Source organism: Molossus molossus, unplaced genomic scaffold (genome assembly GCF_014108415.1).
Source record: "Molossus molossus isolate mMolMol1 unplaced genomic scaffold, mMolMol1.p scaffold_m16_p_5, whole genome shotgun sequence".
Lineage (NCBI taxonomy): Eukaryota > Metazoa > Chordata > Mammalia > Chiroptera > Molossidae > Molossus > Molossus molossus.
Window position 1 is genome coordinate 3933472 of NW_023425388.1, and position 25064 is coordinate 3958535.

Genomic DNA, 25064 nt, shown 5'->3' on the forward strand with positions numbered 1-25064 from the left:
AGGGTCCCCAGCCTCTCTGCCAGCCCATGACCTCTCGATCCCCGTCCCTGCCACCTGCAGAGTCCCCGATGGGACTCAGGAGACCCACAAGCACCTGCCGAGGTTACGTCATCTTCTTAAACTCACTACAGAGGCTCAGGAGCTCAGCCGGGCAAAGACCCCTTTGCTACCTGTCGAGAAGGAGACGGAGGCTCTGGCCAAGAGCTTCTGTTATCTGTTAATTCCTAATAGGGGGGAATTCCCAAAGGCCCACGCGAAACATGTCTAGAGTAAAAAAAAAGTTAAAAAAAGCCTTTTCTGATAGGAAAACACAAAAACGGAAAGAGAAAGGGAAAGGAGCTCCCTGTGAATAGCTCGGCTGCCTAGTTTTCGGACGTTGTTCTTCCGATGTCACAAGCGGAGCTCTGGCCAGCACACGCACCGGGGAGACACGAGGCCTCAGCAGCAGAGCCGCCCCGTCCTGGGGAGCAGCGCAGCCCGGCCGCTCCCCGCGGGTATTGCCGCCGAGACGGGCGGAAGTGGGACGTTCTTACCGGGAACGGAAGGGGAGGCTCCATGTTCGATCCGATCCTCTGCCGAGCACAGCACTGCGAAGAGCCAGGCTGCCATCCGGCAGGGCCCCCGCCCAGGACGGCCTCCCCCGCCTCACCCCTGCCCCTTCCTCTCTGGGCAAAAGAGCGCATCTGATGACAAGGGAGTCAGATCTGACCCCCGCCGCACCCACGCTGTGGGAGACAGAGCTGACTTCATGGTGACGACTGTCACTTGCCCCCACGCGCTGACTTGTCCACTGCGTTTAAAAACGTGTCATGTCTTTGGTTGCGGTATCAGCAGAGAAGACAAACGGTTCATCAGCCAGAGGTGGCAACGGTCAGTTACACCACGGGAGCAAGAAAACACGCTACACTCGGCGCCCTGAAGGTGACATGGGCTACTTCAGATGGCCCGAAACGCAAGGCCGAGGGACCTCCTGGGGAATTCCATTCCACGTAGAAGACAAGTACCACTTCGCACGAGCCCATCTCGCACGCTTACTGTGCCACGGGACCCGATTCACCACACACGCTTGCATTTTGTCACTTAAACAAACCGAATCAGCTGTCACGGTGATCAAGCACCAGGAAGCCCAAGGTTTCAGGGGACCTCTTCCTAAGCACACCTGAGACTGTCGCCACGAGGCAGCTTCGCCGAGCCGAGCTTCTGCTTGTACACAAAAGGGCTGCGCGACAGACTGGCCACGTAGCAGCCGCAGCGTAGGTCTTCCGGGAAATTTCTCTGGGAATTTTACCCCCAGAGGAAAGACCCTTCCCCGGAAACAGTGTGAGAGCTAACGGCACGGCCTCCAGGCTCACCCAGAACCGTCCAGAACTCGGCACCCTCACGCAGTCCGCAGTACAGCTGGTCAGGGAACGCCGGGAAGCCAACTCTGCTGTCCCCAGGGGACAAGCTGCCTGCCCCTCGCTGGCCGCCGGCCTCTCCCCCACTCGCATTGCTTCTCTCTTCCTGAGTGGACCAGCCTGCTCCGTGAGGAAGGGCCCTTGCTGGGGCCCGCACGGCACGGAGAAGCCGCTGCCTCGCAGAAATGCACTCGGGTGTCACAGAGTGGACACTGTTTGACAGTGGCTCTAGTGTGTCAGGGGCCCTGTGTGCTACCTAATTTGGTGCGGTGGCTTTTACGCAATCATTGTATTTGACAGTGTTTTGCCATTGCCGGCCAACCGCGTGGGGGGCAGGTAGCCTGCATTCTTTATTGATTGCAAGCTTATTTATTGCAAGGAACACCTCTGCGGGGGGTGGCGTCCAAACAGTCCTCCTATTTCTTTATATTTTCCAAAGAATGGGTGTTAGATACAAACCCCCAAACAGGCTGAAGACAATAAGAACTTGGAACATTCTGACCTACACCTGGCTGTGTGTATGTGTGTGTGTGTGGTTTGTCTTCCAGCCTACGAGTACCTAAGAAAATAGCATAGCTATTCGAGCTGGTCCGGTCTATGTGGCAGTCCCTCCCACTCTGGGGGTCTTGTTAGAATGCAGATCGAGCCCGGCAGGCCTGGGCAACCCGAGACTGCGTCTAGCCAGTTCCCAGGCCGCCGGCACGCGGACCACCCTCTGAGCGCAGAGGAGAAGCCAGGACTGGAGGGGTGGGTTCAGCCCGAGGGCGAGGTGGGCAGTGGGCTCATCCAGGTACTTACCCTGCATCTGACTCTGAGGCTGAGGGTTAAAGGCAGTGGAGTGGTTCAAGGAGGCCCGAGGGTTGGGTGTGGGGGCTGGGTGGTGTGGGCTGACCCTCATGGCTGTCCGCCGCAGCTGCTCCAGCTCACTGAGCCGCTCGGAAAAGGACAAGCTCCCAGGCTTGGTCTGATCGTCTAGTTTCTGACGATGTCCTATTGTGGGGAGGGGTGGGGAGGGGAGGGGAGGGAGGCAGGGAAGGAGGAGGGAAGAGATCAGAACATGTATTGTGGATTTTCTAGAACCTGGGGTTTTGTTGTCCTGCCCTCCCTCTCCCCTCACCCCCGGCGTGGAGTCACAGTGGGATCTGCGGTTGGGCTGGCTCCCAGGGGGATTCCCCCGGTGGGGATTCAGGGACGCTGTCCCCACTGTGGACTGGGGCCCTTCTGTCACATGGGCCGCGGGTGCTCCCCCAGCCTGGGCTCCATGCCCACCCCAACCCTCTGCACCCACGCCCACAGGGCAGAAGGAAGGGCGTTCGGGCCTGGTGGTGGAGGCGGCGGCAGGAGGGAGAACAGGCCTCGCTGCGGGCTCTCGGCCCCGCGCTGTGGGCTAAGCTGTGGTGGCCACGAGAGGTGCCCCCCCACGGCACGAGATCAGCAGCTCCTCACTGCACACCAACCACCGCAGGCTCCCCAGGCAGCGGGGCCCTGGAGCTCAGCGGCCACGCCCCTTCCACAGGAAATGGGGTGTGGCTGCAAACCCACAGACCCCGGGGGGCCAGGCTTCCAGTTAAATGCACAGCCTCACGGCCCCTCGCCCCACCGGCTCCCCCGCTCCTCGCAAGCGCTTCCTGAGAATTCTTCCTGCCCTGAGCCCACCAGCCAGGTGCGGCTCCCCGGAGGGAGCTGGCAGGAGGTGCACCCTGGGCCGCGGCCAGGCCGGCGCTCCCAGCAGGCCGGCCCCACCGAGCGCCGAGGATGCTGCCCGCAGATGGGGTGAGCGTCCCCAGTGGGCTCAGGAATCCAGCGTGGGCAGGGGCCCCTCAGGGTCTGTACAGACTCCTGGTCAAGAGCACCGGCACCGGGACATAGGGGGCAGAGCCACTGACACGGCCGGGCCAGGAGGGTGGACCTCCCGTCCCCTCCCTACGTCCCCCATCAGAATAGACACAAAGTGGAGGCTCAGGCTGCCAAGCAGACCTGATGCTCCATGTACCGGTACAGCCCGGGTGCCCTTTGGGGGGGCCTTCACCCCTGGGGTTCTGATCCAGTCACTGCCCGATGTCCCCCCCTCGCTGTCACGTGGCCTCGAAAGAAGACGGAAGCAGCAGCTTGCTTGGGGCCACACGCCCGATCCTCAGTCAAACGAGGGTCCCTGACCCCACACCCGCCGCCTGGGCCGAGAGAGGCAGTGGGAGGGCATTCTACCCGGCTCCCCACGGCTACAATCACAGAATTCAATTTTGCAGCTTGTGTGATGGTTCCGAACGTCCGAGGCCTGCCGCCCCTCCCGCTGCCAGGCCCCTTGGCACAGCGAACAGCGTCTCAAATTCCAGGGCAGAGAAAGGACCCACTATTAGTGCAGTGACTTTATCATGAGCAAGACTCGGTTGGCTCGGGAAGAAGGAAAAGTACTTAAGCATAATATTTGTGCAGCTCGAATGTAATGCTCCCTCTTTTCATGTGTCACCAAGGCAAATCTGGACTGTGATTCAGGCCCGCAGCCCAACGCCCGACCTGGACACACACAGCCTGAGTCACGCAACCCGGCACACATGTGAGCGCCAGTGACCAGCTGAGTATTTTGAGCACCAGCCTCATGGCGAGAGGCCATGGGGCCAGGTCCCGGAACAACCCCTGTCACTTCTCCCTCAGAAGTACAAAAATGTCTTTTTCTAGAACATTCTATTTCAGTCCATTATGGAGTCATTCAGCGTCTCTGGAAGGAGCTCTCCCTGACTTCTCCCTCCTCTTATCTGCATAACACCTCCTTGGCTTCCTGCTGCTCAGACTAAGGAAATCTGAAGTTTTCTTGCAGAAAACCCCGCAATCCCCACTCAAAAGCCACTCAGCATAGTAACCTAGCCCTTTGGTTTTATTTTAAATCCTCACCTGAGGATATTTTTCCATTTATCTTCAGATACAGTGGGGGGGTGGGGGGAGAAGGGGAGAGGGGAGAGAGAGACAGCGATGTGAGAGACACACGTTGATTGGCTGCCTCTCGCATGACCCGACTGGGCCCGGGGCCGAACCGCAACCGAGGTACGTGCCCTTGACCAGAATCGAACCTGCGACTCTTTGGTCTGCGGGCCGGCGCTCTCACCGCTGAGCCACACCAGCCAGGGCTAATCGAGCCCTTTTAAATGGCTACCAGGACCTACTGCCTGGTGTCAGGAGTCAAGGAGAGAAGGAGGCAGCTAATAAAAGAATTCTGGAGAATCTTGCCTTGGCAGGGATGCCGGCTGGCGAAGCAGTGTGTGCCCAATGCAAAACCTCACATTCCTTGGGCACCCAGTGGCGTCCTCGAAGAACACGTGCCCAGGTCCGCAGGTGGCCCCGCGGAATGTGCGGGAGACTGTTCTGCACACACGGCGTGCGGCCTTCCGAGGAAGGGCCGTCACCCGCGTCTGCCTCAGCCACCAAGCTCGAGGCCCACGCGCCACCAAGAAACCAAACACATCTGCCATTTCAGGTAAGTCACCCCTGTGGCCAGGCACAATGTGGGGTGATTTCTTCAGCAGTACCCTCTCACAGCCCTAGACTGAAAAAAAAGTTTTAACACGTGAGCCATGTCTCTACCAGCTGACACCTGCCCACGTCACAATCATTTACAGGGATTAAGTGACGACGGTGCCTCAGCAGGGACGTCTGGGCCGGCTCTCAGAGAAAACACCCCGTGCTCACAGCTCTTTCCCAGGCTGGGACCACGGGCGGACGCCAACATCGGAGCAGTGGGGCCAGGTCCTTCTGCAGCTGCCCACGCGTGACCCGGGAGTCGGAGCCCGGGCGCAGCTGTAAGCCACGGCTGGGAAATACAGAGCGTCAGCACAGCGCAGCGCGGTTATTCGCGAGCGAGGCTGAAGGAGCGCCCGGTCCAGCCGTCAGATCCCGTGCCGTGTGGGAGGCAGAAGCGACCCTGTAAACTTGTAAGCCGGGCGGAACGGATGCTCTCGATCGGGGTGCAATTCACCTGTCAGTTCGCCCCTTAAATTTTCAATACAGGAGAATGAAAAACGTCCACTATCAAATTAATTTTTTTTTTCTTTCTCACGGAGTATGGGGCTCCAGAGGCACTAGGAAACCCAGGCCCGGAGCAAACATCTGGTGGAATTACCACGCAGCCCCAAACCTGAGCACGCGGGCGGGTGGGCGGGCAGTCTGGCTTTCTGAGCCCGCTGGATGTCACTTGTGAATGTTTACATGGCAGTCCTTAAAATAGTGGCTGCCGCCCTGGCGGGTTTGGCTCAGCAGTTGGAGCACTGGCCCGAGGACCAGTGAATTGCGGGTTCGATTCCGGTCAAGGGCACGTACCTTGGTTGTGGTTCATCCCCGGCCCTGGTCGGGGTCGTGCGGGAGACAACCAGTCAATGTGTCTCTCTCACATGGATGTTTCTCTCTCTCCCCCTCCGCCCCCCCCACCCCACTGTATCTGAAGATAAATGAAAAAATATCTTCGGGTGAGGATTTAAAAATAAAACAAAAAAATAGTGGCTGCCTCCGGATTTCATCCTGAATCTCAGTGAAATCTGAGGCCAAGTTCAAAAGGACACTCAATTATGTTTCTTTTCAGATGTTATTACCATTTTCAGATTTTTGAAAAAGTACTTGATTAGAATTTTATTACATATGCTGTCCTGAAAGACAAACAGAAAAGAAATAAAGTCATCCCACCCACTAAATGTCCCTTTTTCATTCCAAAGGCATGTGCCCTGTGGTTTTGGGGTTGGCTGTCCCCCCGCACCTTCAGTGCTGTGACACTCGTGACGCACGAGCCCACTTTCGGTTTCTGGCTGCGGATGTGGGCCGCGCAGGCGAGCGGAGCTCACTGAACCCCAAGCCGGTTCTGCCCACAGACCACTGTCCACCTCCGAAATGAGGCACGTGACCTTCTACCGAAGAAAGCAGATAAGGCTAAAGGGTCACCTTTTCTTGGAAAATGTGGCTAGTGAGAGTGACTGTGGCCAGTGGTCAGCATGTTGGCCATGTTTCTGATGTGCGTTTACTGGCTTTCTTGGTAGAGTCTCAGCAGAAAAACTAGGAAGGTGGACACACAAAGTACTGTCATGATGAGAAATGGAGAAAAACCATGCAAAACAATACCAAACACATACCTATCTATATTTGTGTGTTTGTGTGTATATACATCTACATCTGTCTATCCATTCATCCACCTATCTATCCCATGCTTCAAAAGGATATATGTTTTGCAAAAGATGTCTACTAATCAATCTGATACCAATGGCACAGATCAAACATAAAACCTGGGATTTCCCTTTCCTTAGCTTGCTACTGCTTCATGACTGTGGGCAAGAACCTTAGTGTGCAGGGGACAGCTGATATTCCCTGTAGAACAGTGTCTTCTCCACGTTCCGGGGTCATGAAAGCCATTAGGACCTCAAGGCGACGGTACTGAATGTGACCCCTCTTGGAAGCACCTTGCTGGTGGTGAAATGAACCTTTCCGAGTGCAGACGTGACCACCTGCCAGCTAACTTAATGTGGGGCGCTACTGCCCACGTTATGTACTGTGAATATGTTACACATACAATGTATACAATGTAATACAAAACATATAGTATGTTAATGCATCACATACCAGAATGCACGTTTACATAGCATCTGATGTTATAGGAACAAAAGTAGCTTAACCCCCCAGCCTGAATATCTTCCCTATCATTAAACTGAGGGCACAGCACAAGGTTGGGGTGCTTCGGGACTGGAGGAGGGCTGGGGAAATCCGCCTGCTGCTTTAACGGATGAGTGGGAAGCAGAGTCGGGAGAAGTGACGTCATCAACTCATCAACACTCGGCCAGTGAGGAGGGCAGCCCTCCCTCCACCTCTCCCCACCTCATGCCAACGCACCTAGAAGCACCACGTTCTCGGAACCCCAGGCGAACAGAGGGGAGGCACGCGGTGGCCTGGTGGGCTTGGGGACCCCGGCACGCTCTGCCCCGGCCGTCCACTCTGTTCCATCGCGCGTAGGGGAGAAGAGCCCGAGCCCAGGGACGGGGGCGCAGAGCTGTGTCTCAGCTCCCGGGGGGCAGGTGGGGCAGGGGCCACGAACTGAGATTTCTGCTCGGGTCCAGGTGACACTGGTCCTGGGGGCATGAGCGAGGGAGCCCCTCTCCCTGTGGTGTGTGTGCCTTCAACGGGCTTCTAATTTGCCCTGGGACAGAAATTAAAACAAAAATGTCAGAACCGTGTTTGGACCAACCATCCACGGGCTCTGAGTGGTGACTGCGTTTGGTGATAACTATTGGTCTTTTCTTACTTTCCTAATTTTCTAATGTGTGCAGAGCCACTGAGAATGCAAGAGTGGGCCCTGCCCATCGGCGGGCGGTGATGGGCTCTCCCACCACCACTGGGATGAACCAGGAGTCACCGTCACGATAATCAAGCCAACCTGCAAGGCGAACCCAGATTCTCACGCGGAGGTAACCCCCGCCCTGCCAGAAGGAAGGCCTTTGGGGTACGGCAGGAAGGGCAGAGGTCAGGGCCTCCGCGTCCGCACCAGGATGGGGTGTCAATGCAGATGCCATGACCCCTCCCCCGGCGAACCGCACAGCACAGGGGGAGGGTATGCCCGCCTGGATGTTAAGAACCCTCCATTCTAAATCTGCTTCTCCACCCAGAGAAATCCACCTAAATCTACGGGCCTCAGAGCCTTTGCACTTGCTGCTTCTCTGCTCCTGTGCCCGAGACAAGTCCCCTCACCTCCAGCCCCTCATCTGGAAGCCTGAAGCGAAAGGACGAAGACGGTTACTCGGGGGGCTCCAAAAGCACCCCCGGCAACTCCATCAGCAGCGAGGAGCTGGTCAGCTTGCTCCTGTCGGACAACTGACGCGCAGGCCTTCTCGGGCAGCGCCGCAGGACATTAGGACACTAGGACACCCCGGGTTTTCTTTCTTTCTGGTACCCCCCTCCCCCCAGGTAGCTACCTGGCCTTTGGCAGCCAGTCCTCAGCCCAGTCAGCCTGAGCCTGCCAGGCCTTCAGCTCTGGGTTCCTCCTGCCAGCCCTGGACCTCCGACAGCACACCCAAGAGCCCCCTCTCCTCCGCTCCCGCGGTTTCCTCCGTGGCCTTCAGACATCGCTCACGCCCTTGGCCATCAGCTTCCATGGACCCTCTCCTCTCTCCCCTCAAGCCTGCACTGCGACTTTCCTGCGACTCGGCCAACGGGGACAGCCCTTCCCCATTGCTCCCGCAGGCTGCACCCACAGCCAGTGGGCCACTCAGCTTCCACCTGCCGGGAAGCACCCTGCCAGACCTCACCCAGGGTCCACGTCCCTGCTCCTCTTACTGGTAGAAAATAATGCTATTTCTGGTCCCTGGACCCCCTCCTATCGGCGGGCAGCACGAGGTTGGTGCTCATCACCCTGCCTGTGTGATGTTCCCCCCGCCCCCCTGTGCAGGGCTGCTGTCCCCTCGCTCCTGCCCCTACCACCGCCTACCGGCAGCTAAATCACGGTGGGCCAGTGGGGCAAGCCCACCTGGATGCTGTCCTTCTCGGCAACATGTTCCTATTGGGGATCCTAGAGACACGGTGCTGTGCCCCCGGCGGATCAGAGGACACCAAGAGGGTCAGGAAGAGCTTTGGTTCTCTTGCAGGTGGTGACAGGTGACCGAGTGACCACCGAGTCCGCCTGTACACGGGGCTTCCCTATTCCGGGTCGTCCCAAACCGCGGCCCAGCAGTGGCCCTCATGTGGCATCGAGCGCCCGTTTCAGAGGTTAGGCCGGCGTTTTGCTGGGCCTGTTTGCTAAGGCGAGTCCCACCGCAACCGGGAGGCAGACCGCCTGGATTCCCCTCTGCTCCAGCCACGCCGGCTGCCGGGCCGCTGCTGCTACGGGCCTCAGAGCCTGTGCACTTGCTGCTTCTCTGTCCAGACAGTCTTTCCCCAGACACCTGCGGACTGGGCCCCTCCTGCCCTTCGGCCTTTGCTTACGTTTCGTCTGCCCCCGAGGATTTCCCACCTCAAGTTGCAAACTGTCCCCTACCTGGCCAATGCCTTTAGCTTGGTGTTCTGCATCGCACTGATTACTGTTACTTCCGGTCTGCCTGTGCCCAACGGACCGGAAGCTCCATGGGGGTGGGGTTTTGTCTCTTTTTTCATGGCGATGTCCCGAGCACCCGGAAGAGCACCTGGCACGCAGTAGGCCCACTCAGTGTTGATGGAATGACCAGGACGGACTGAATGAACACTCAGGCCCTTCCTGGCTCGTACCATCCAACTGCTCTTCATGCCCCTGTGGGAAAGGAGAATCCTTTCTGGACAAAGGAAGTTCAGATGAAAGGTTGCAGCTAATCCCGGCCGGTGTGGCTCAGTGGTTGAGCGCCGACCCAAGAGGTCACCTGTTCGATTCCTGGATAGGACGCAGGCCCAGGTTGTGGGCCAAGTCCCCGGGGGGGGGAGGGGGCGTACAGGAGGCGGCCCATCGATGTTCTCTCTCATCCATGTTTCTATTTCTCTCTCCTTCTCCCTTCCTCTCTCTCTAAAACCAATAAAGAAAAAAAAATATTTAAAATAAATAAAGGTTTCAGCTAAAATGAGACTGTAGAAGGCTCAGAAAAACTAGTTATTGAGGAAAAAATATCACAGCTGAACATACGGCGTCTCATGGAGAACTGTCTGAAGTCTGCAAAACACACAGGCAGCGACCCTCGGTCCCTTAGACACGGGCTAAGACAACGGCTGGCCACACGCAGGCTGGCCACATGCAGGCGTAGAAGCCACAACAGCGCCGAGAGGAAGGCCAGCCGGGGCCACCGCAGCCCCACATGGGCTCGGACTGCAGGCAGAGGCCACACCCTCCTCAAGCCGTGTCCCCATGGTCTTGGGACAAACACAGACTCAACACTGAGCTCCTGCAGTTCGAGACTCACAGTGACAGACAGTGGAGCCTGGGCTCCCTCGGGTGAGCTTTCTGAGACCCAAGCCTCCCTGATGCCGAGGGGGGAGCTCCATGGCCACTGGTCACCCCCTGTTTCTGTGGTGACTCAGGAGGTCACTGCAGCTTAGGGTGCGACCCTGCTGGGGCTGAGGCAGCCTCCCCAGAAGCGTGCAGACAGCTCGCAGTCCAGGAATCTCTCTCCTCACCAGCCTGTAGTTCCAACTACCATCGCCTCTCCTCGGTGAAGGGACAGTCTAGAGAAAATGCCCTGCTGGAGAGGAATTAAAAAGTAACCCGAGTGGTGGCTGCTGGTGCTGTGGATTCATCTAAGCGCTAGGTCCTGTCCCCACGGACAGACAGACGGACGGACGGAGGGCTGTGAGTGGAAGGTGACCCGGAGGGGTAGGTTTGGGTGGAGTGCTGAGAGGGGCCGGAGGTGCTCCTAGAGCCCCTGAACTGGCTTTCCGTGCAGGTCTCCAGCAGAGCTGTCCCAGGGTGGTTCCGAGGAAGAGGAGAAAGGGTCCCAGACGCCCAGGCCCCACCTACTGCATGCGGTCCACCGCCGGGCACGCCCGCTGTCCGCACAGGCCCTGACCTCCCTGCAGTCCGCGGCCGCCCGCACCGCGCGAGGCACATACCACGCATTCCTGGCACGGGCGCTGAGCGTGTTGAGACAGGACAGGGGTAAACTGAGAATCCTTTCGAGGCTGGGTGGTGGCCCCGGTAAAACCGGGCAAATGAGTGCGTGAATGAAGAAATGAATAAGCGCCCCTTCCCTGGGATGTGCACCCAGCGGAGTCTAGGAGGAGCTAGGGTGACCTCCACTCCCTGGGAGTCTGGCAGAGGTCCGAAAAGTCCCTCCTGTTACTCAGAGCCCTGCCCACCGACCCTGGGCCGCTCCCAGCAGCAGGGCTGGCGTGTTTGATTCCCACACCTCTCTGGTGTCACAGGTGCCCCCTGAATTCCGGGCTGGCCTCACATACGCCGGAGACCCAGGGGCCAGCCAAGGTCCTGGCCGAGGTTGCTGAGCAGGTCCGTGGCGCCCTGAGCCCTCAGCTCCCGACACCGACCCGTCAGAACGCCCGCAGTAACCAGCAGCTGTTTCTAACAGGCCCTCAGCCCTTCCTCACACTGTCCACAGAACACGCTTTCGGCCTCGTCACTCAGGCTAACCTTATCCACTGTGGTCAACGCCCACCTGAAAAGCAGCATCTGAGGGGAGGGGGCCCCTTCTGCCTGGTACCTGCACTTGGCAAGAAGCCTGGGACTCCCAAAGGGCCACCGCACGGTGATGAAAACACGGGTCCACTGCCTGCCAGGTGACGTTAGCGGGGAACGTTCTATTTAGTTCAAGACACAAGGGCCCCTGTTCACCCTGGTGAGCCCATCTGAGCCAGTCACAGCACGAAGGACGGGGGCTGTCCATACGTCCCTCGCCAACCGGCACTGTGCTGTCCAAGCCTGTCCATCGGAGGGGAACAGACCTTCCCCTGTCCCCGTCTGCCCAGGGACACTGCGTTGGGAAGCTGGCCTGGGGGACAGGTCCCAGCTCCTCTGGCCAGCAAAGCAGCAGCAACACCACCTTTGCAGACTGTTCTGAACTCGCCTTTTAACTCTGTGCACAGCCCCGCCGCTGTGTGAACAGGCTGGTGCGCAGAGGTCGCATCGCAGCTCCGTGAGAAAGCCCCGCCGTCGTCCCAGCCCGGGGGGGCCCCCACCCCGCTCCCTGGCCTGCCTCTGCCCCACCCCCAGCCTTTCTATTTAAACCACTTCTGCTTCCTTCACCGTCTCTGCCGCCGCCGCAGCGAGACATAGTAACGCTACTGTATAGGTTCGAAGCGGGGCCTCCGAGGGCTCTCCAGCTCCATACAAGCCGGTTATTCTCCGGCGTGTTTTCCTTGGCGTCGGGTTAGTAACACAGAATGAGTCAAACAGTATTAACTTTCAATAGGGAAGTGGTGTGGTCAACCAAAGCTGTTTGCGGCTAGATTGTGAAGATAGGTAGGGCAGGTAGTGAAGAACAGCCCATAATACTGTGAGGAGGCGCAGGAGGGGCACCTCGCTCAGGCACAGCCACCGGCTGCACCGGCGGGACTCGCGCCCCCTTTTCTCGGTCGGCCGGGGAAGTGACACTGGGCTCTCTGACCAGCCAGCGCCAGGAGGCTGGCCACGCGGGGCCCCGGTGGCTTGCACAACTGAGCACTCTGTGGATCTAAGGGTGTGTGTGTGTGTGTGTGTGTGTGTGTTTAAATGATGCCAAAGCCATGGGAAATCTAGTTAGGGTGATTTCCCCCACGTATGGCATACACTCTGGAGTGGGCCTTTCTGTCTTCCTCTCGCCAGCTTGGGGAGCAAGCCGACGCACCTCCCTGCCTACCTCTTCCTCCACCTGGTGCTCTCCCCTCTCCCCAGGCCTGGATTTCTGTCTCCCCAGGTTGGCAGTGGCTTAGGGCCCCAGGCTCCCCTCCTTTTCCAGGTGAGAAAATAATGCAATCACTCCTACAGATATCAAATCCAACTTTTAGGGGCTGGTGAGAATCTTGAAATCATCACCCCCCTGCCCCCCCATTCTGCAGATGGGGAAACCGAGAAGGGCCGCGGGCTGCTGAGCCTCACAGAGCCTGCCTGGGCCGGAACCCAGGCTCCCAGGCCAGCGGCCCTCCGCGCGGCGGCCACGCCCTAGCCCGGGGCTTAGGATTCTTTCCAGTTCAATAGAGCAGTCCCTGAGAAGAGCCCGGCCTCTGAGACTCAAATTTCAGCCTTTTCCAGTTCTCCTTCCCTGCCCTCAGCTGTTTATTTTCAGACTGGCTGAATCACCCGAGAAATGGAACGAGCTTCCCCCGACCTGCCGGTCCGCGAGCTGCCTCGGGGGCCCTGCAGCACTGCGTCTGGGGCCGCGGCATCGACCGGCCCTGGGCAGCCGGCGCCAAGCTCGGGGTGCCCACTTCACCCCCTGAAGCCCAACCCAGAAACCCCAGGCAAGCAGCGTGTATAAAAAGCCACGGGCGAAAATCAAAGGGAATAAGGACTAAGCGAGAGGCGCGAAGATCTCACGGGCTGTGCGAACCGTTCCTTGAAAGAAAATGGAAGCTGCTGTGCAGAACAAACAGTGGTTGGTTTTGGAAAAGAAACACACGTGAAGGAGACTCAGCTGTCTTAACAGCCGGGGCTGCCGCTTTCGGTCTCCATCTTTCTGAAAGGGTGTACAGCAGTAGGGAAGGAAATATTAAGATGTTTTAATGGCAGAGGGTAAAACTCCTACAAGTATGGGTTTATGGTGGGGGCTGACTGTCCCTCCCCCACCCCCCGACAATTTCCTTCTCATAAATCCCAAAAGCCATAAGGAGATAAAATGTACCTTTAAGAAACCAATTAATATTTTAAGATCCCTCAGATTTTTATATAACACACACACAATAAATGCTTCTGTTGTTATTTTTCTACTATCTGATCACATAGCTATTACGTAACTGATAGACTGTTGACAAAGCACCTTGACATACGGGGTGGGCGAAAGGAGGTTTACAGCTGTGAGTACAGAGAAGGTTATTTTTCTGTTGTTATTTACTTAGCCATTGTTGCACTGTTTGTGTTCCAAATGGAAACCTTCTTTTTCCCACCCTGCGTATCATCCGGAACAACCCTCTGCACAAACACAGCTCCTATTACTACCCCCACCTTACAGATGACCCAATCGGTGGAGGCTTCTAGATGCTAAGAGTCTTGCCAGGTCTCACAGCGGCAAGAGAGTTAACATTCAGTTAAGAAACAACTACATTTTGATAAAATCTTTGTTGGAGAAAAGACAACCTTTCTGTAAGGAAGCAAGGCAGTAGGCTTGTGCTCCAGTGAGAAACAAGCTGAAGTCAGTTCAGTGACTCCATATTTGGGGTTAATAATAGGTAGAAGGAAAGAGAGAGAGAGAGAGAGAGAGACCCTTATTGTATTGTATTCTGAGGGCCCAACCTGCCAGGATTTTAGGAAAGAAAAGTAAGTTGGCAATGGAAAATATCTGGCCCCCAGCTGGGTAGAATTCCAGGAGTTGTCCTGGGAAGGGCTGAGGCGTGAGGGAAAGGGGCCACCTGTGCCCAGGGCACGCGGGTCAATGACAGCTAATGTGTAAGGAGCACCTCTGTGCCAGGCACCCTGCTACTATCACCTGAGCCCCTGACTCCAGTCCACACAAGGTGCTCCCAGGACAAGGATGCCATCTTCCTGGCCTGCACCTGAGGTCGCTGAGCTTGGGGAGGCCAATCTGAGCAGAGAGGAGGCAGCCAGCTCTCTATCGGGGGTGGCCAACGACTCCCCCGTCTGCCTCTCAGGCCACCTCGGTTAATCCTCACACCCCCGGAAAGGGACGTGTCCGAGCCCATCCTGCAGACAGGGAAACTGAGGCGCAGACAGGAAGAGGCAGGGATCGGGCTGGGGTCACGGTGGCCCAGCTCCGAACTCCTGTCTGCCCCTCAGGCCCAGGGCTCGGTGCCTCGTTTCCGGAACTCTGCCCTGTTGGCCGCATCAGAAATGTCGGCGTGGAGGTCGCCCTGAGCCCTTCTCCCCAGCTCTTCGGAATGGGCGGATTAGAAAGGTCACGGAACCATGGTCAAGTTAAGTAAAAATAAGGTGACATTGGGAGCCAGTCCAAAAAGGGCCAGCAAGGTATCCAGTACTGAAGAACTTACTTATTTCAGATATTTACTTTTGATCTCAAATGACCCGAAGACCGAACACCTCTAAGCCATGGCGGACAAAACCCCGAATCCAAACCAAACAAACACGATCTCAAATGCTGCACACTGGGTACAGGAAGGCACATGGAAAGACTTTGACGGCAGTCTCAGTTCTGGTCAATACTTCCTTTCACGGAACCCGAGGTGTGTGAGTCACAGGAGGACCAATCTCATGGACTGCCGTCCACTTACTGCACAGGGCCTAGGGCGCTGGCCGGTTAACCTGACTGTGTCCCTTTAAAAAAAAAAAAAGGCAACTAGGAAAGAACTTTGCTTTGAGGACTTAAATTTCATTCTTTCTTCTTCTTCTTCTTCTTTTTTTTCTACCATGCCTTTCATCTATAAACGTGTCTCCAGAATGTTTAGCTACGGGCTGGAGTGAACTTTCCTAGGAACACCGCACGGCTTAGTTGTACACGGAACGTGATATAAATACACCACGCGTAAGTCCCACTTAGAAAACGTCATTCCACGTCCGAGCCGATGCCAGTGTCTTGTGAGGACTGTGGTAATGGAGCCCAGTAATAGATGATGCCTAATTCATCCCTTCTCGACTGCCAACTTTTCGTAGCAAGAAAGCAACCCTTTACAACGAATGGTTTGCGAAGGAAAAGGACGTGGAAAGGACAGGGGGACACACCCTGGCGAGTTGGCACAAATGAGCCCAGACCTGGGTCCTGCCCCGGGAGCCCTCACCTGGCTCATCGAAACCCACCTTCCGGAGGCGCAAGTGCTGTGTGCGGAGGTCCCTGCAGTGCAAGAGGTTCACTAGATCCGACCCTCACTGATGGCTTTCTCAGCTACACACCTTTCCAGGAAAAAGCCCAAGCCTTTGGTAACATTCAAGGAAAGTTCTTTCTTTTCTCAAAGTGAAAAATGTAAACTGGCTCACGTCTGGAGAAACGTCTGAGCCCGCCCAAAGCGCGGAGGCCCACGCGCTGTCCGCGGTCCACCCACCAGCTGTGGGGCCACCACCCGCCCTGCAGATGCGCACATGGAACCGGACCACCGGCTCCTGCAGCCGCCAGGACCCCAACGCCCTGCCTTGAGTGCTCCCCCAAAAGCAACAAATGGCACGCAAGAACCTCCGCCGCTCCCCAACCACCCAGAGAGGGCTGCGCCATCGGGCCACAAGGCAACGGGACAGCAGAGCCTGGCGGGGCAGCGCCTGTGCAGATGGACCTCCAACGCTGTGGGGTGATCATGGCGCTCTGGGAAGTGCCACTGAATGACTTTGAGGCGGAGAGGGGAGAAGAGCCTACCAAACAGATACGACACCCACAAATGCAACAAAACTAAAATCAACAACCAAAACCACCCACAAGTGCAGAAAGGCACGTTGGTTTCAGAAATTCAGAGGGAAGCTGAGCGCGCGTTTTCTACGCTGCAAGGCTTGGGGGTGGCTGGCGGGTCCAGGCACCTCCTGGGGGTGAGCTGCATTCATCCGGACCCCAAGAAACTGCCACATTGAGCGTCCGTTTTCTAGAAGAGCCTCTTCTACAGCCCAATCTTGCATATTTTGGAAAGGACCTACTTGGTGGATATCAAGCCCCAACTTTCAATGTAACTCGGACAGGATGACCTCCGAGGTCTCAGCAAATTCGCCATCTGGAAGCGAGGCCCTTTACCCCCAGGGGCTTCGGAGCAGTGCCCAGAGTGTGCCAGGGGTGCCCAGACATGTCAGCAAGTTAACTGCACTGGGTATAAGTACACAGGGAGAACTGGGGAAAAAAGTCAAAATGTATAAATGTTTAAACAAATGTCTAAAAAGATGGGACGTCATGCCACTTTGTGAATTTTTAAACTTAAGATTCACAAATCTTTTTTGTTTTGAGTTTTCTTATAGTTTCCTTAAAGGATTTCAAGCCTCTGCCCCATCTCCCCCGCGCTCCCTGGGCCCCAGCCGTGCGTCCCAAGCGTCCACGGAGGCCTTCCAGCCTCGTGGGAACAGCACTGTCCCCGTTTGTGGAGGCTCCGCCAGGGCCGCCACCCCTAGGTCGGGTCACCCACACTGTTAGCAAGTGCCCAATGGGTATCCCACCCCTGACTGTAATTACAAGTTCATAGCCTCAAAAACGGTCTTGGGAAGTTAAATGAGTTATTCATAGCCAGGAAATTTAAAAAACATGATAAAAACCCTTTCAAAAATTTACAGCAGAGAAAATGATGCCTCAGCGGTAGGGCCTGGGAGCGAGTGGATGTGTCCACTGTGAGCAGGGCGGGGCCCCTCTCCACAGCCCTGCTCGGGGGGCCTGCGGATTCTCTGACAGCGTCTTCTGGTTCCCCCTTCGGAGGGGACTCGCTGAGAGAGGACCTCGTCCCGCCGCCTAGTCTGACTGAACAGGAAAGAGGATGAAAGTCGGGGTTCATACCCGCTGGCCTGGAGGGACAGAGTGAAAACCAGCTCCCCCGTTCAGGCCCAGAGACCTGTTCGCAGGCTTTAAGGTTAAGAACTGAAGCCTAAATGCAGGCAGAATTTTTTTCCTTTTCACACTTTATATAATAAATTCTAGCAAGGACTGTGGTATATTAACTTAGATCTTGACTATAGCGGTGTGGCCCTCAGTGGGATGGCACCTAGCGGCGTGGCACTCAGTGGGATGGCACCTAGCGGTGTGGCACCTAGCGGTGTGGCACCTAGTGGCGTGGCCCTCAGTGGGATGGCACCTAGTGGCCCTCAGTGGGATGGCACCTAGCGGTGTGGCCCTCAGTGGGATGGCACCTAGCGGTGTGGCCCTCAGTGGGATGGCACCTAGTGGCCCTCAGTGGGATGGCACCTAGTGGCCCTCAGTGGGATGGCACCTAGTGGTGTGGCACTTGATGGAGTAATACAGGTTTGCAATGGCCCCTGTAGAAAGAGAAATTCAAGGTAACAACTTAAGTTTCATTCTGTCCCTGCTCTCCCCCCGCCCCTACTGAGAAAGCACCCGTCACTTCTTGGGGGTCCCACAGGTGCCTGGAAGGAACTTTTGTCTTCCTTTCTGCAGTAATACAAATGCCATGTCGAATTCTGAGTGACTTCTGCATAAGACAGGGCTAGTTACCAAGAGGTCACAGGCCTACCCAGGTCTCAGCGAGCCGATGCAGGGTCGTCGCTGCTTCTGGGCAGAAGCCTGCCCCCTCCAGGGTCGTCTTGCATCCTCACTGGCCCCAGGGACCCTCTCTGACCTCAGCATTACATCCACCACACTCGAGCACAGAAAATCTTTATGTGCACAGAAGTATCGGTCTATCTTGATACTACCGAAAAGAATAAACAGAAAGATTCTCAAGTTCACTGGAACCATTCAGGCAGGATTGTCACTAATGCTTTCAGAACGGCTCTGCCGCCCTGGCCAGTGAGGCTCAGCGGTTGGAGCGTCAGCCCGCAGACCAGAGAGTTCCAGGTTCGGTTCCCGCCAAGGGCACGTACCTCAGTTGCAGTTTGTCCCCGGCCCCAGTTGGGGTTGTGTGGGTGGTAACCACGCGATGTGTCTCTCTCACATTGATGTTTCTCTCTCTCTCTCTCTCTCTCTCTCTCCCCCCTCCTCTCTCCCTCCCGCTCTATCTGAAGATAAATGCAAAAAATGTCCTCGGATGAGGATTAAAAAAAAAAAAAGAACGGCTCTGCCAAGTCCTAAGGCCGTTGGGGGGCTCAGCACAGAGGGTGTCACAGTGCCAGTGGGAGTCGCCCCAGAAGGTGGGTTGGGACTAGAAGTCGGGGCGGTTTCCCCTCGTCGATCCCATCTGTCTCCTACTTCAGAGTTCTACGGGAGGGAAGATCCATGCCCTTTTTCCTTGGTGTGCCAGGATTTTGTCTAGAAAGCACTCAAGTCCAGATCTGGTATTTGAAGAAGAGGCGGCCCTAGGCAGAGAGCACCGCTCCTGACCCTGAAGATCTGCGTCAAGCAAAGTGACAAAGTGACTCTGACTTGTCCTATAATCTGGGATCATAGACCTAGAAAACTGCCAGGCACCCCTCTGCTCACTCAGGACCACGACAGATGCCCCTCCTCCAGAGGGCGGCACGGTGCGCGCACTGCCTGGGGAAGTTCGCCAAAGGGGGCCTGCCTCGGACTGCTCACCTGGGGGTCATCCTCACATTACTCCTGCACACCAGCATGGGGGGAGGGCTGTGCGTCACGCACCATCCGCCTCAGGTCCCCACCGATGCCAGGCCCCAGAGCCGATCTGGCGACAGACACGAACCAGCATCGTACGCATGCGGTGTGGCTGCCTCCTGCCCGGGGAGCACGCGACCCCTTCCCGTCAGTACAGAAGTGACCGCTGCCAAGGCCGCGAGCCTCCGCTTTCCCCAAGACAACGGTCCTCACCAGGACGGTGCTGACAGACGCTGACGAAACTCCCCGAAACAAACTGCGCTACGGCGAAGCTCAAGGAAGAATTCAGTGCGGTTCCTAAAATGACACATTGGCGCCCGCGGGCTCCCGCGTCTGGGCCGCTTTGTTTCCGTTCTGCTTCCTGACCGCACGACCTCGGCGAGGGACTTGCTGTCTCCTTGCGTCCACGTCGCCCACCTGTTCTCCCGAAGACTGTCAGCTCACACACCCGGCACTTGGACCCGTGGTGGGCAAGCAATTAGCACTGTGAGCTATTACTATTACCATTAGGTGCTTTTTTTAAAAATTTTATCCTCACCCGAGGATATTTTTCCATTTTTTGTTCAGGTAGAGTGGGAGGGAGAGAGAGGAACAGAGAGAGAGAGAGAAACATCGACGTGAAAGGGACACATCGAGTGGCTGCCACCCGCACGACCAACCAGGGCCGGGGACAAACTGCAACCGAGGTACGTGCCCTTAGTGGGAACCGAACCCGGGTCTCTCCAGACCGCAGGCCGACGCTCTAACCGCTGAGCCAAACTGGCCAGGGCTAGGTGCTTTTTTGATTCAGAGAAAAAAAATAACATGTTAAAAGGCAACTGTATACTAGTCCACCCCAGGAACAATCTATAACTAAGTCTCACCCCGCACTTTTCTGGATAAACTTGATTGCAAGTTCTTTCAGGCCCATGATCATCGTAAGTTCCCAGGGACCCTTCCCCCAGCCCTCTTTTCACTTGAAACACACTTGCCATTTATTATACGAGGGTCCTGTTTCTTCTCGCTGTGTATGTTGTAGGTTTGCTACTTACAGTCAAAGTCATAGCAGAACATGATCTTTGCTGTGGACGGAATCTCAGCCCAGTCCGTAACAAAGCAACTGGCCCTTCCCAGACCTCCTTTACCTATCACTCCCTGTTTTTAAGAAAGGTTAGTTGGCACAACGACCAGTGCTGCAGAGGGTGGCCCACTGCCAGGGTTCTCAGCCGCGCTTGGTTCTCGGTCCTTCCGACTCGCATGAGCTGGAGCCCGGCACAGTCACTGCAGCTGGCTCCTTTAACCCGAGGGCAGACGTCACCCGAGGAACGGCCGATATTTGTTTTATTAACCTTTTCAGCTTTTAATTGGGTTACTCAGTGTTTCAGATGTAACAGAGTCCTGGCTAGACAGGTGACGGTTCATGACATCAGAATGACTGTCCAAACCCACAGCCCGGCCCCCCGCCCCCCGCCCCCACTGCTGCTGGGTCAGGTAGGGGCCCGGCTGTTCGCTCTCCTCACCCTCTGCACGGCGCTGAGCTAACTCGCACATTCCCATTATTCCAGAGCATCTGCAGAGGTATAGCAACATCAGCATATCACAGACACCCGGACTAAGTTACACACACGTGGGCTGAGCCAGAGTTTGTCCTGAGGGCCTCCAAACATTAAAAGATACATAAAAACGACTCAAATATCCTTTTTCTTAAAAAAAAAAAAAAAATCCTTTCGCTCTGTTTTTCAGGCTTAAAGAGAAGAGGATCTTTCAAGGTGGCCACGGAGTGTCCTACGTCCAAACTGCAAACAGATGCCGGTGAGAACGGGCCCAGCGGAGAACACCTTCGGATGGGCTCTCTCTCCATAATGAATGGAGCTGTCAGCAATGAATGATTTCCCGATCGGTCTGAAACCTCTATTTCCTTCGGCCTCGCCAGACGGCTGTGGCATGTTCCTGAATTCTGAGTCCTTTGGTCAATTACCCGAGTGGTGGGTGCAATAAGATAAGCTCTCCTGTTTGTTTGTTTGTCTGTCTGTTTGTCTGTTTGTTTTTTACACACACGCTTCAAGTCGAAGGCTCCACGCCTGCTGACACATGTCATCGCCCCTTTTGGACAATCTTACAGCCGGGTGACTGCGAGAAGTCAACTGAGCCAAGACCTTATTCCACACACCAGGTGACCAAGGCAAGGTCAGAGGTTAGTGTAGACCATGTACAAATGCCAAGGGATGGACGGAGAGGGGACTGGATGGAAAGACAGACGATGGGTGGGTAAGAGGAGAGGAGCAGGTATCAGCAGCTCCTCATTCTATTTCTGGCTTCGTCACCAACCACTTCCTTTTAATTTGGGCAAATCATTTCATTTCTCTGGGGCTGCTTTCCTCCTTCTGGGGCGCAGTTAGGCCTGAAGGCCCTTGGGTTCCTTCTAGCTCACAGTCTTCGATGTCATGAAACGAGAACTTTTTAAAACGGTTGGACTTGGTAATGCCAAGGCCATTTTGCAAGAATTACCCAGAATTCATAGCACCATAATGATGAAGGGACATGGGGGGTCTTATTCGTCCAGAGATTTGACTTCTCTGGGCACCATGATTTACATGCAGTGACCTCTCTTAACATGACATCAGAAGTGACTGAGAATTAGTCACAACGGCCCAGACACAGAGGCAACCGAAGCGTCTATCGATGGACGAATGGATTAAGAAAATACAGTGAGTGAGTGTATCTCACACAATGGAATATTATTCAGCCACAGAAAAGAAAGGAACCCTATTCGCCACAACATGGATGGACCTTGAGGGCATGAAGCTAAGAGAGGTGAGTCAGACAGAAAGACAACTACTGTGTGATCTCGCTTAGGTGTGGAGTCCAAAACCGGAACTCACAGACCCAGAGGGGAGACCGCGGGCTGCCAGGGTGGGGTGGGCGGAAGGAGAGGCACTGGTCGAAGGGTACAAACTTCTAGCTATATGAGGAGTGAGCCCTGGGGATCTAAGGTACAGCCTGGTGACTAACAGGACCGTGTGTCTATCAGACAGCTGCTAGCAGAGTAACTCTTATAAGTTCTCACCACACACACACACACACACACACACACACAACTGTAACTGTGTGAGGTCATGGGTGTGTTAACCAACCTTACGGGGATAATCATTTCGCAATATATACGTATAATCAAATCATCACGTTGTAAACCTTAAAATGACATGTTATGTCAGTTACATCTCAACGAAGCTGGGAGAAAACCGTTCACTTTCTCTTTTAAAAGAAGTAGCAGTGAGCAGAGCTTCCCCCAAAAGAAGGGTTGCTCACCTTGGATCCAACCATGAACCCCACCCTGAAATAAATCAGCAGCGCCCTGCCTGCTCCGTGGCCCGAGTGGAAACGCAGGCGTCACCGGGTCACCCCGGACTCTGTGTGCTCTGGACTTTTTTCTAGAAGTTACTTGTGAAATGTGAGACTGTTTACCTGGGCCTTCTACACCTCTTTATACCCCACATGTACTTATTAATTTCATTTCATTTTCCCTGACCCCAACTCTTCCATTTGGCAGGAGAGACTCCATAGAAATGGGTACCTCTTTGGGGCAAATCCCTCGGTCTGCTGGGAGCGTCCTCCTTGGTGCTGACCGTTTTCTTAGGCTACAGAGCAGCGGGGAGCAGAGCCGACGGCGGCTACAGGCCGGCCGCTCCGAAGCCAGGCCTTCCCCTCCGACGGCCAGTTCTCCCGAGTCAAAGTGCCTGTTTGATTTCTGAAGCTCAACCCCCTCTTAGGTTCTTTGACTGTTACAGAAAATGCTAGCAAGGGGCCAAACCTGCCCTTTCGGATGCGGGGGACGGTGGAAGCCGGGGTATGTCAGGGGGCCACGTGGTTTAAGCTTGTTCCTCCAGGCAGGTCCGCATGTGAACTGCCCGAGAGGCCGTGGCTTCTGCTTGTCAAGACGGAGATTCTACGGCCCCGAGTGGGCCCTTCCGCCCGTTTAAAGACCCTCCAAGTCAGCTTCCGTCCACTCACAACTGCCCCGCCCCGGCCTTGCTATAATCCAGGCCTGCGTCCTCTCTGGTCCTCGTGGAGAGCCCGAGGCGTCTGTTAGGGTTACAACAGGGTCACTGCTCGTCCTTAGCTCGCCTGCTCTGGCAACGTACAGTGCTCACAGCCGTTCCCGGCTGGGTTGTAACTGGGGTCCTCTGCGCGGGGCCTGCTCTTCACATACACATTAATCGGGATGTCACCGAGTCCCGGGGCGCCCTGAGTCCGGGCGGAGCCAGGAAAAGCGGATGGGGACAAGAAGGTCAGATGGAGAGGGAGTCATGGAGTGTGGCAAACGGAACTAAGGGGGCCGTGGAGGGAACACCTCGGCCTGGGGGCTGTCCTGGTTGGGGGGACATTTTCTGCAGGGCTCTTCCCGCTCTGGGGCACTGGGAACCTGATGCAGCCTCTGGATGGTTGAAGCAGGTGATCACCAGCCATGAGGCTGTAGCCAGGATGGCGGGACAGACTGCCACAGATGCTCTGATCACAGGACGCCATGCAGACAGCCAGGCCCCAGGGGTGGCCTTAGAGGCCGACAAGGAGAACGTCCTCCCAACGTCTGGCCCCAGAGCAAGGCCAAGGAGACACGAGCAGGGAGGCTCCCCTGGGCTCCCAGACATCGGAGTTCATTCTCTGGGCCAGGCACGAACTCGGGGCTGTTCCGCTCAGTCTTACACAGAAGCTCTCGGCATCACCCCATTCTGTAGATGAGGAGACCGAGGGTCAGAGGGGCTCTGTGACACATGGAAGGCCTGAGGTACCTGAACGAGAACTCTGCCTGTTTGCCCCCCGAGTCCAGATTCTTCATCACTTCCTGTTACCACCGGCCTTCCTGCATCTCAGCCTCCGGGAAGAGCAGGAAGCCCTGTGTTTTCATTTCTCTCCCCCGAGAAGAGAGTATTCGTGTTCCACTGGGGACCCTGACACGTTTGGAGGCGCACAGACACCGGGCGGGGGCTCTAGTCAGCTCCACAGATCTGGACCTGGAACCCGGCCTCCATCCGGGGAAGGGTGTGGTTTGAAAAACAGTGTTACTCTTATGTTTACTCAAAGATAGTCATTAAGTCACCATGAAGACATCTCTCTGCAGACTAAACAACCCCACTCCTTTTTTAAAAGCTTTCCTCATCAGAGCTATTTTCTGTTGGTACCATCTTTCTATATTTACCCCCTCCCCCTGCAGGCACTCAGCTACCCTCCCCGTCTCTATTTTAAACAACCTTTAATGAGATTTTGATCTGTGCCACCAAAAGAAAATGGTCATTTTCATAGTTTCCATCTCCAGTCTTAACAAATGAATGAAACGCCAGCACGGCTGGTGATCAGGCCTTGTGGTCCCCTTGGACCCTCAGGCGTGTTTCGGCCACCCCCGTGCCTCGCCGGTCTCCCCTTCCCCGTCGGTTGCTGACCCTGCCCGACTTCGCCGTGTATCCGGGGGACCCGTGCTCCGTCCCACACAGCCCGAGACGGTTCTACTGCGCGAGGCAGCCTTTCCCGCTGCTCTCTGAGAGGGTCAGCCAGCTCAGTGCTCAGGGACAGCCTCTGGGAGCGAGAGTGTCCGCTGTACACGTCCTCCCCCCGCAGCGGCCTGACATCCCCTCTGGCAGAGGTTTGAGCCACACCTGAGCAATGCGAATCCAACCCAAGGACTCCAGGCCACGGCCCCTGTGCCTGAGTGTGCCAGCCCCGAGGGTGTGCCAGCCCCGAGGGGGCCCACTTACTTCGAGGTTCTCGGGGTCCATCCACTGTGATTTTGATGGCTCTGTGGTAAGTGGCAACTTGCGGTGGGTTTGTGAAGACAGTGATGGTCAGAGTGAAGCTCTTCCCTGTTGGAACACGAAGAACACAGAGGATGAGGAAGCCTGCAGGTGGCCCACCACGCGCTCATTCCCATCCTGAGCCTGGACGGTGGCCACAGCTCAGCACAAGCTACTGGTTTCTCCAA

The 25064-nt window shown here is 56.0% G+C and overlaps 1 protein-coding gene across 2 annotated transcripts in view; it reads right to left on the minus strand.

The window, feature by feature from the left end:
• RUNX1 (RUNX family transcription factor 1) overlaps nt 1-25064 on the minus strand; it is a 212487-nt gene that overhangs the window by 32654 nt on the left and 154769 nt on the right. For both annotated transcript variants that reach the window (XM_036242344.1, XM_036242345.1), the window contains 2 exons: nt 24841-24945; nt 2196-2387 (listed from right to left, as the gene is read on the minus strand). In XM_036242344.1, the coding sequence (XP_036098237.1) occupies nt 2196-2387; nt 24841-24945 (297 nt within the window). The remainder of the gene's footprint in view (nt 1-2195; nt 2388-24840; nt 24946-25064) is intronic.